Source organism: Canis lupus, chromosome 4, assembly GCF_011100685.1.
Source record: "Canis lupus familiaris isolate Mischka breed German Shepherd chromosome 4, alternate assembly UU_Cfam_GSD_1.0, whole genome shotgun sequence".
NCBI lineage: Eukaryota > Metazoa > Chordata > Mammalia > Carnivora > Canidae > Canis > Canis lupus.
In genome coordinates this window covers 62,559,605-62,571,767 of record NC_049225.1, presented here as the reverse complement: position 1 = coordinate 62,571,767, position 12,163 = coordinate 62,559,605, and the positions used below count along the sequence as shown (strand labels likewise).

The following is a 12,163-nucleotide window of genomic DNA, read 5'->3' as shown; positions in this document are numbered from 1 at the left end:
ATAACTTTCTTCTTGTTAAGTTAAAAAATTGTTAGCTTAATAACTTAAGAATGCTTCAGTGAAGCATATTGGTTTTCACTGAGGCAATATTGATCATTTATTTGTGAAGCATGACTTTTGTAGTAACTTTCACTTGTTTCGAAGTTTATAGAAAATAAAGATTGTTTCAAGTGTTTCCCTGTAAAACTGATTGATGTGTTCCAATGGATTTTCCTGATTTGGGGGGGAGAAGTTTATTTCTGTATCATTTTTTTAAAATTGTAGCATTCTGAAAAAAAAAATCGTACTATTCTGTCATGAAATAGCTGCTTAGCAGACTTGATCTAGCTACCCTGTATGTCAAATCATGCACTACAAAATAGACTGTGTACAGTACTGATCTGAAAATTTTTGCCATCCCCACACCATTATGTTGGGGAGGAAGAATTTATTCTGCCCTTCAGGGTCCTTCAGGATGAACTAAGAATCAAGTTGATATGAGACAGATTAACAGGAGAAAACCAAATTTAATAGTGTACATATGGCAATTCACATAGACATGGAATTCCAAACACAGTTGAGCAATGTGATGCTTATCTGAGCTAAGGAGAGGGTAGGAGTCTGAAGCTACAATGGGCAGAAAGACCATTAGTGGGAAAGTAAGAAGAGGTGTTAAAAAAATTGCCTTATTATATACATAAGTTTCTTAGTAAAGAGGACTCTGTTAATAGCTCTTTTTCTGGCACAAGCAGGCAGTTAAGGGGGGAAGTAAAGAGATTTTCCTAAATCTGCTGGGTTTTGATTGTTTTTAAATCAAAATAATGTTCATGCTAAGTTGTCCTGTCTTGAGATGTCCTGCCCTTGGTCCCTACAATTACAAAGAGATTGCATATTTGTATGATGTTTCAGAATTATATTTTAGGTAGTTAGATTTTTAGGTGAGTGTTACCATCTCATGTTGGTTTCTTCTGGTAGCTGCTCTTATAAAGTAACATAATATCACTTGGGTCAATTTTGAAGAAATTTTGTTAATTTTTTGATATGTTTTTACAAGTCAAACACCAAACTCATCCTCTCCTTTGTAGTTCCATGTGGAAGAATACACACTAAATAAATTCAAGCCAATAAATTCAATATATACCTGTGTTTCTATGCCTTTAAAGAATAAATGGAAGTTGGCCTATCTTGTTGGTGGCAATATAAAATTTGACCACAGTTTTGGGAAGCAATTTGATAACATTTCAGGGACCCTGAAAATTCTTATAACCTTTGACTTTGTCAATTTTACCCTCCATGACAGTTAAAGGAATCAGCTTACTGGGATTTTCATTGCAGTGTATTTGAAAGGCAATAATAATGAAACAATTTGATTTTTCAACAATGAGAAATTGTTGCTGATCAGTCTGTCATAGCCACTAACTCAGGAAATAAATGAGTGAATCCCCGTGCACTGTGTTAGCCAACTGCTCCATCCCAGGGATTCCTGAGGGGCCTGGAAAAATCTGAAGCATAGCTTCTAGCTGTGTTTGCCAACACTATTGCTGAACAAACTTGTTGCGACAGAAGCCAATAACTCAAGAGACAAGGATTTGGAAAAGAGAAAGAGAGAAATTTAATTCAGGTGCCAGCAGCCTTTGCAAGTGGCAGGCACAAGCCTTTACAACCTACTTCTCTGCTGGCAAAATGGATACCTAGAGTTTTATTGGGAGAGTTTGAGGAGGGTGGGGGTTCCATATAAGAAAGCAAGCAGAGTGTATGATCATGGGTGGCAGTCCATATGTGTTTAGACCATGATCCCATATGGGCTGAGAAGGGGATACGTGGGGTATGGTCTTCTAGGCATTCCATTACTATCTGGGCTTTTCTGGTCTGGTGTTGGAATGTTCCAGTCATTGCAAAATGTCTTTGTCAATGCCTGAAGAAGTGCAATAAGAAATAAGCACAATGGGTTTTAGTTAGAACTTGAGTTAAGCAGTCTTGTCTATTTCTGGTTAACTATTGGCATCTATAGTTAAACAAGAGGGCTCCCTGACAAAATGGCTAAGACAATGTGACATATCAACTTAATAGATTTTTAATGAGGCCATTAAAACAAATATGAGCACTGGGTTAAAAAACGTAGTGATATGATACTTAAAAATAATCAGTGCAAAATATTATTGGTTTAACTATGTAAAGTGGATATGATATGGATAATTATTGGTAGGTAAAAACAGTTAAAACAGTTGCTAGGGTGTTAGGCATATGGATATATTTTTATAAATTTCTAATACTGTTACAGTGTTTACCAGTCTCATTAAAATCATAAGTATCCTGAAGGAATCATCTTCTTTGTCCCTCATCATCATGTATTTTCTGATACTCTTTCACCTTTAAAACCTGATTTAATCCTTCCAAACAGTGCTATGACACAGGTACTGTGATACAGTTTAAAGGAGGAAACGGACATACAGAAAGGTGAAATAGCTTGTCAGTATTGCACATGTAACAAATGGTGGAGCTGGCTGGGTTTCCTCCAGATTTATCTGAATTCTACTTCCTTGCTGTTACCCAATATTGTATTTCACGATATGATTATTTAGTTATTTCTCCCACACATTACTCCCACTATGGGTGTACAAATTGTAAACTTAGGAATAAAATCTTGTCTTTTTTTTTTTTTTTTTTAAGATTTTATTTATTCATGAGAGACACAGAGGCAGAGACAGGCAGAGGGAGAAGGAGTCTCCCTGTGGGGAGCCTAGTGAGAGACTCTATCCACCACTCTGGGAACACGCCCTGAGCTGAAGGCAGATGCTCAACCACTGAGTCACCCAGGTGTTCCAAAATTTTGTCTTTATATGCTCTGCAGCCCCTGGCATAACTAAATTGGCATAGTAGGATCTTTGATTTTGAGTTGAAACAAATAAAGGCAAATTATATCTTATTTTTTCAATTACATGAGTGTCATAGGCTTACTAGTATGTGTTTTCATACTTTGTAAAACCAATTTAATGTATATTTGACTCCGTGTTTTTGATGTATACAACAAATGGGACATTCAGCTCTTTGGAAAAGCTACATTTTTCTCTTCTCCAGACTTGTAGCAATTTACTGACTCTAATTACAAAACCCTTTGTTGTATTTTGATTACAAAGTTTTCAAGGAAGATGGGAGATTCTCTGCATCTTAACACCAGCTTTTTACTATTTATTCACCCTGTCCTTTTTAAAAAGTTCATATTAATTTTCATGAGAATAGAGACGATGCATGTACTGTTTTGAGCATTGTGTCCAATAACTAATACATAGTAGGTGCTGAAAAATATGTTGAGTAAATGAGATATATTCTTTTTGTTGTCTGAGGTATGCATTTTATGTATGTTAGTTGTCATTTTACCTCATTTTGATTTTATAGATAGCAAATTAAGAAAAGCTTATTCGTTTGCCCACATTTGGGACTCAGCCCTTTGGCTTTAACCATTGCTCCTGCTCAGAAGGATCTGGGAGTAATGAAAATGGTTTGAGATTGAGAAATGTCTCTAATTCTTAGTTTTTTTACTTGTTTTATGATTTGCAGTCATTTGCATGTTACTATTTCTATCTTAACATTTTATTTAAAGCTTTTGGTTCCATGATACCCTTACCCAGTATGCAAAATGTAATGTTATATTCCAACACTGTTTCATCACCTGGTTGGATTCCCACATCAGTGCATTTTTGCAATTTTTATTTGTATCTTAATTTTTATGGCCACTGATTTTTTTTTTTAGAAGTGCTTCAAGTTCTTCCGTGATAACTAAATACATTTGTTGGTTATGCTGTCAACTCTTTATATTTTTCAAAGTGTAAAATTTATTTTATAAAATGCCCTTCATTATTTATGAGATCATTTCATGAATTTCTTGTGCTAAGTATCTGTGGGGTACTTGAAAGGAAGTTTTTATTACAGATCTAAAATTGTTTTCTTTTTAACATCTCTCATGGTTGAAGTAGAATATAAACGCAGTCTTCAAATTTAGATCAGTTTTAGCCCTGGAATAAATTTAAATACATAATTGGTAACTAAAAGTTTGCAGTAGAACAAGTTTCTGTAACAATATTTGTACTTAATGTTCCAGTATGTGCTTTATTAAAACTTTTCAACAGTGTGTTTTAGTGAACTTATTATCAAAAAGCCTGGTTAAAATTTTGGCTCTTACGGATGTACGGGGAGATCAAAAATTCCCCAAAGTGGTGAAAACCTTTTTCATTTATTTCTCTTTATGACAAGTGTAAACTATTAAGGTTAAGTGGGTGGGGCAACTGGAAGTAATTACTAAGGCCAGTGGCATTTTTGTGGTTTAATAAAGGCAGAAGCTAATTATTCAGTTTTTATTTAAGTGAAATGGTGCCAAAAAGGAGGTTCCTGCAGAGCAGCTGCACTCCTTCAGTGTTACCCTAATTTACCAAAGACACAACTGTCACAAACAAAACTTTTAAACTTGATATATAGCCACAAAAGTAAGGAGGCTTTTGTTTGGAGTGCATGCAGAAGAACTCCTTTATACAAATCAACCGGCAGATGACGGACAATGATGAAAATTTGATTCTTTGAAGTCATAATAGTCATTGAAATGTGTGAAATTCTGGTATTGAAAAGAGAGCGACCAGCAAGACTCTAAATCCTGGGTGGTTGCAAGAAGCTTGCTGGGAGGTTTTTCTGCATTTTGACACCAACTTCCCATTGCTTGTTCCCTGCTTCCTTTGTTAAAAAAAAAAAAAAAAAAAAAAGTTGAATTCACACAACATAAATGGGGACAGTTGATAACCGAATCATACAGTTTTTATATGGAAAACTAATATTTTATAATGGAAATCGGTGTTTGAAAGAATAAAGTTTATTTACATATGCTGGCATGTACTTTCTTAATGATTTTTAAAATTCCTCTTCCATTGAACTAGACTTATGAAATAGAAGGTCAGCTGTACGCTCTTCCAGAATTTAAAATTGTAGAAGAGATGATACTGAAAGAGTGGAACTTTGGAATTATGATATGCATCTTTTCAGTAGCAGATATTTGAATGCCTTTCAGTCTACAAATCACTAATTATTGCTTCTTAAAAATCACATTATTATACCTATGATTGTGAAACTTAAGATAATGACATTCTTTAATAATTGGAATATAGGTTTTATGCTTACTCATCTGTTTAAAAGTTTTGAAATTCAGTAAATTAGTGTGTATTATCCAAAGGGTAACTTGATGTGTTAAAATTTATAGATAATTATTAGCTAGTGAGTCTTGAGTTTCTTCAGGTAAAATCTTTAAGACTTCTTATCAAATGCGATTTAGCTTTTCTGTGGTCATAGAATATCATGAATTGTTATTTATAAATATTTTACCAGTAAAATGAGAAATCTATAAAAGGCAATATTGACATCTTCAAAACATATCTTTTATAAGCAGCGTTTTGTTTTGTTTTAAACCACAGGTGATCCAAATTGCAATACCAGAGTAGAAATCTAGAGTTGATGTCTTTGGTTTTTGGTTCAATGTAGTTTAGTTTGCAGATGTTTTTATTTATTTATTTTGAGGGAGAGCAAAGATTTCAAGGCACAAGTAAAGATTTCAATATAGTGCCTCATAGTTCTTTTCAAGTATTACATTGTTTTAATGGAATCTTGGAGTGGGAGCTTTTAGCCCATTGAAATGTGGCTTAAAGGACAGGTTCTTCTGTCACTAGCTGAAGCTGTGTGGATGAAATGATAACAATAGTGTCGTAATGCATTTTAAAAGTGTGAGAAATCAGTTTGTCTAGACTAAGAGTGTGCCTACAGGGACTAGGAATTTTAGAGCTTCTGTGCCCTTTAGGTGTCAAGTATGTGAGCGATGCCAAGCCTTTTCATCCTCGTCTTTGGCAGCAGCTCAACTGGGCTGCAGTACCTTACATGTCTTTTGCCGGCAAAAACGGATTCTGTGTCAGGACAACTTGGTCTTCAAAATTCAGTAACTTATTTGTGCCAGTGCCAACTTTAAATTGAGGAATATCAACTTTAAATTGGGGAATATCAATTTAAAAAATGCTATACTTTGAGAAGCTATGGAGGCACTCATGGTTGTTCAAAATAAAAAGAGCTCGGTAACATTTTATAGCCACTTAAGAGAGATTTTCCATCCTAAAGAAAAAATCATTTTCCTATTCTATTTTAATAGATAGTACAAATCAAGAAATGCTATTTCCTTTTTTAAAAGTTTAAAAAATTACTTTAGTGTATATATCTCACAATATAGGAGATTATAAAGAGAAAGTAATGTTTCCTGTCATCTCATCTTTCTGAGCTAATTAATTAGTGTTAAGAGTTTAATAGTTTCCTTTCCTGTAAGTCTTAAAAAGTAGCTAACTTGTAGATCCAGTGTTTATGGACTCAACTCATATTGGAGGGTTTGCTGTGGAATTTGGAAATGATACCTTATCCTGTAATTTTATAATACATGTGCATTGTTTGTTATATCCCACTTCAGCTATAGCTGAAAAAATGTATAAAATAAATATATGTATTTAACATCAATATATAATATTAAATAAGTTAATATGACAAATTATTGAGGACTTCCCATGAGTTTCTTTAAGCTCTTTAAGTCATCAGATGTCATCATACTTGAAATTTCTTTGAAATTGAACTTGACAATTAAAAATGATCAACTAAAACTTAGTTTAGTTATATGTTTAAAAATTATGAGCCAGTTGTGCATATTTTGCTTTTATCCTGTATACAAAGAAACTTTAAAAATGTAGGTATGTACTAGAAGTGCGTATTTGTATAATAAATATTTATATGGGTTATTTTGGTAGTTTCTCCAGACAAGCTGTGACAAAGTAACCACACCTAGTTATTGGTGTAAGTAGAAAGACATCATGTCAAGCAGAAGATTGGTTGCCAGCTAAAATAACTTTAAACTATTTATTTATTTATTTATTTATTTAGAGAAAGATAGCCTGAGCATAGCAGGGGGAAGGGTAGAGAGAGAGTGAGAGAGAAGCAGACTCCCCACTGAGCAGGCCTGACATAGGGCTCAATCCCAGCATCCTGAGATCTTGACCTTTGCCCAGTGCCCAAGGCAGCCACTCAATGGACTGAGCTACCCAGGTGCCCCTAAACAATTTTTTTTAAGTCTGAGTAGGAAGGCCAGTGCAGTCAGAAATATATTTAGTATTTGCCCAGTACCTATTTGCAGCACCAAGTGTTAACACAATTATTTGGTCCATAATATTGTTTAGAGTGGAACTATAAATTAAATAAACATTTGTCTTTAGTGGATTTATTACAATTAAATTGAAATTCACAGAATTTTCCGGTTTTCACAAGTTTGGTATCATTTTCATGTTTACTCTGTTGTTTTTAACCAGTTATTTAAAATTTACCTTAGTAAGTGAACCATGATATGATAATGCTTCATTTATAAGAATATGGTTAACCCTGATATGATCTTACTTTGATCAAATATAGTGTTTCTACTATTACTGAATGGAGACTTAAATTCTGAATTACTTTACTATTTTGTGTCCTGATTGTACCATATTTGAGAAATAGGTCTAAACTGGGGTATCAGAATTATATGCATTTGTCAGTTGAGCATTTGTTACTAGATAAAATTTTTTTTCAAAAAGAGAAAGCTACACAATTTTTACAGAAAGGTGAAATGAAAACAATGGTAACTTTTTTGGTTTACTTTTGCAGAGTAGATTTGATGTATCATTTTCTTTTCAGTAGATTTCACCAAAGAGAGATAAAATGGTAGTATCTAAAGTTGTTAATTGATTTTGTTTGCCAAAATGCTTAGGCCTTTCTCTAAAGAAATGCCTTGTTGTAAGCAGTTTGACACAAATCACTGGTAATGGACTTTTTTCTATTTAAAAGTTATCAATATTTTATATCTCCTTACTCCATTCACAATTTTTCTCTCTTACTAGTTATACCAGCTCATGAAATAAGAGTCTACTGATGACAGGTTCATCTACGAGCAAACACTTCAGAAATTACCAATGTTTTGTTGGACAGAAGGCACCTAAATTTTTTTTTCATGAACCCTTTTCTACTGTACCCTAACTACTCCCAATATATCTTTTTCAGATGTCAAAATAGCAATATATAGGGTAAATAGTAGAGTTGGTGAAATCAGAAAGCTAAAAACCCCAGTTGAGAAATCTGAATAGGGTTATATGGGTATACAAAGCAGCAAAAGTACATCAGAGTGTATATGAGCTGTTAGAAATGTGTTTGCTTGTTTTTCTGTAGGATATTACTACTTTAACTGGTGTTCCAGAAGAGCATATCAAAACTAGAAAAGTCAGGATCTTTGTTCCTGCTCGCAATAACATGCAGTCTGGAGTAAATAACACAAAGAAATGGAAGATGGAGTTTGATACCAGGGAGCGATGGGAAAATCCTTTGATGGGTTGGGCATCAACGTGAGTACTTTGGTTTAATTTGAATATTGTTTTCTGCCCTCTTTCTGTATAGATTTTCCTTGTAAATATATTGAATTGTAAACTTTTTCATGTACAGTATATCCTTTGATAGTACTTTTTGAGAGACCATTTATGTAGATATCGTGTTCAATGATAGACATATATATTTAGTATTTATGTATGTGTGGCCCAGCACAATAAATCCTAGAACCAGTCTTTTCGGAGTATTTATTGGATGAAATGGCTGATAATGTGAGCACTGTTAGTATGTTCTCAAATGTCGTATATTAGTTTAAGATACGATGTATGAATAGTGTTAATAATTTAATAACACTTTTGTTTATTTTTTTGTTGTTTATTTTTAAATTATTTTTTGTCATTGTTTGTAAGGAGACGAGTTTAGAAATTAGCTATTTTGAGGGAAACTTGTAAGTTCCTGTGATCTTGTGATTAACAGATTTACAGTGCATTGGAACAAAGTGGTTATAAATTCTGTGGCACCAGTGAAGTAAGTCAGTGACCTAAATATCTGTGGTGGAATAAAATAGCAGAACTGTGTTCTTTGTAGAACACAATAGAATATCTGTGTTAAATAGCAGAACTACCCCTAGTTCAATACAAGCTGCTGCTACTAGAGAAAATAGCCAGATAAGTTAGAAAATTATCAGTCTTTTTTTTTTTTTTTAAGATTTATTTATTCATGAGACAGAGAGAGAGAGGCAGAGGCATAGGCAGAGGGAGAAGCAGGCTCCCCACAGGGAGCCCAAAGTGGGACTCGATCCCAGATTCCGGATCCTGGGATCACGCCCTGAGCTGAAGGCAGATGCTCAACCACTGAGCCACCCAGGCGTCCCAAAAAATTATCAGTCTAATTGAGACTCTAGAACATTTTATGTGTTCAGTCTCCAGCTGAAGGTGGTTATCCATTTAAATTATGTCCAATTTTAGAAAAGTATGACATTTAACATCTTCTTTTATCAAAGTACCTGGAGAGTTTTTAAAGCATCTGCCATGTTGCAATTTAAATAGAATTATAGGGCACCTAGGTGGCTGAGTCAGTGAAGAGTCTGCCTTCATGATCATGGTCTTAGGGTCATGATCTTAGGGTCCTGGGATTGAGCCCCACATTAAAGCTCCCTGTTCAGCAGGGAGTCTGCTTCTCCCTCTCCTACCACTCATGCTTCTTGTATTCTCTCTGAAATAAATAAATATCTTAACAAAATATATAGAATTATATCTTATTTGTAAAATAATATATAAAGAGTGTTTTAGGTATCCATACTCAGTATTTGAAATGTCATGATTACTCCTTTTTTTTTTTTACTCAAGATTTTATTTGAGAGAGAGAAGGAGCTGGAGCAGAGGTAGGAGTAGAGGAAGAGGGAGAAACAGACTCCCTTGAGCAAGGAGCCTAATAATGCAGGGCTCAATCCTAGGACTACTGGGATCATGACCCCAGCCGAAGACAGATGATGAACCGACTGATTACCCAGGTGCCCCTGAAATGTCATGATTGCTCTTTAAGTTACATGAGATTTTAATGTTTTTTCTCTATATGTAAGACTCATATCCATTGCACTATTTATTGATGGTATTTGGGTAGTTTTGTTAATAAATTTAACCATCAAATTGGCCTTATTTAGCAATTTATGAATCAGACAGCATCCCATCTAGCTAATAGGATCTCTAAAGAACTATACAAAATGGAAAAGTCGTTTTTTTATGTTTTTAAATTTTTATTTTCAGGTAGTCTCTACACTTGGCATAGGGCTTGAACTCACAGTCAAGATCAAGAGTCAGTCACATTCTCTACTGACTGAGCCAACCAGGCGCCTCCAACATGGAAAACTTTTATTTTATTTATTTATTTTTAAAGATTTATTTATTTATTTATTCATTCATTCATTCATTCATGAGAGGCCCAGAGAGGCAGAGACATAGGCAGAGTTAGGAGCAGGCTCCCTGCAGGAGTCCAATGTGGGACTCCATCCCGGAACTCCGGGATCACACCCTGAGCCAAAGGCAGACTTTTCAACTGCTGAGCCACCCAGGTATCCCAATGGAAGACTTTTATTGGCAGAAGGGGCAAGAGATAAGGAAAGCATGGATTACCTCATCTTTCTTTGGGGACAGAAGAGGCCTATTGGGAGGATTACCTCACTATTGTTGACTAGGAAATTCGAGGATTGACTAGTTTAAGATTACATTCCTGGGAAAGGTTGAAACTACAGTTAGGTTAGGTATGAAATCTTTCTTTGTTGATGTGAGGCTTAGCACAAGTGACCCCATTTTGGGCCTATTTTTATATTTTTAACAATCCTTGCCCCCCACCCCCACCGACCCCTCACCTTTTGGATTAGACTCTCAGCTTAACTGAGAGATATGATTAAAATTTAAGGCATTAACATTGTTCCCAGCTACCACTTTTTAAAGTTCTCACAGCTTTTGTTGATCCTTTGTGTGTCGTCACAGGTCTTGATCTCTTTGACAGACCCCAGCTTCAGGTTCATATTTTTAAGCTGGTCATTCTTTTCTTTTTTGATGTTTCAGTCTTAGGGAGATCATTTGCTTAGTGGGTAGAGGCTACGAACATGCATTTAAAACCTTTGAGAGAACACAGCATGCCAGGGAAAACTAGTATGATTATAATAAGTGAGATAATTCCCAGTGTTTGGATTGGACTTTAGAACCGAGGACTCTCTAAGACCCAAACCAATCAAAATCAATTAAGTCAAAGAAAGACTCCCTGGAGGGACTCACCTTTTTTTGCCAAGTGGCTTTCTCAGTGATCTTATGTAACTGAGTTTCAACTTCCTCAGAAGTGGTAATCCATAGCAGGTGGTGTTGACCAGGGAAAGAGAGTCCTGCCAAAGGAAGTGAATCCTGAATGCCTCCCAGTAATTCCCATTTTAATCTGTGGCTCTGGACTGGAAAGGCATCAGCAATGGAAGCCAGTAATATTTTAATGGTTTGTAGACCGCACTTGTGGTTTTATTCTGGTTACCCTTGTCTCGTGTCCTTTTCTTTATATAGAGCCTGGATGCAAAGTTCCCCAAGTTTTAAGGTTAATAAAAGACAGGAAAATGGACTGAGGGGTCTTTAGTATATCTATCAGAGTTTTTTATGACAAAGAGGATATTGGCTAAAGTATGGTCTTGATCTGGTGTCTTGGGAGGAAGTAGCATACATCAATGTTACCTACTTCTTCAGTTTATTTAGAAGGTTTCCAACATTTTCACAGGACTAGATATTAGGCGAAGCCTTTTCAAGCTGTGAAATATGTGCTTGGGGTTCTTCTAATCCTTGGAGTTTGGCTGCCATCTAGGTGGTGAGGGGGAACTGGTAGAGACCTTTCCAAGGAGATTGAAGGGCAGTCTTAGTGATCCCAAAGGTGGGAGAGAATTGAAAATCTTAGTTTAGGGGCACCGGGGTGCCTCAGTTGGTTAAGTGTATGCCTTCAGCTTGAATTGTGGTCCCAGGGTCCTGCTTATCCCTCTCCCTCTGCCTCCTCTCTCTCTTATGAATGAATAAATAAATAAAATCTTAAAAAAAAAAAGAAAGAAAAACTAGTTTTGAGAGTTGTAGCCAGATATTTGAGGAAACTAGAAAAATTCAGGATACATGCAGACATGTAACAAAACCTCAAAAATAGTTAATAGGGCCAGAATCTGACATTTAAAAGGTACAAACATCTTATTCTCTACAAGTAACTCCACTCTTTAAAAAAAAAAACAAAACAAAACAAAAAAACA

At 35.2% G+C, this 12,163-nt stretch overlaps 1 protein-coding gene across 3 annotated transcripts in view; it reads left to right on the top strand.

Annotated features, from left to right (window-relative positions):
* Positions 1–12,163, top strand: part of NDUFS4 (NADH:ubiquinone oxidoreductase subunit S4) — a 113,667-nt gene that overhangs the window by 71,395 nt on the left and 30,109 nt on the right. For all 3 annotated transcript variants that reach the window (XM_038535116.1, XM_038535117.1, XM_038535118.1), the window contains exon 3: positions 8,239–8,411. In XM_038535116.1, the coding sequence (XP_038391044.1) occupies positions 8,239–8,411 (173 nt within the window). The remainder of the gene's footprint in view (positions 1–8,238; positions 8,412–12,163) is intronic.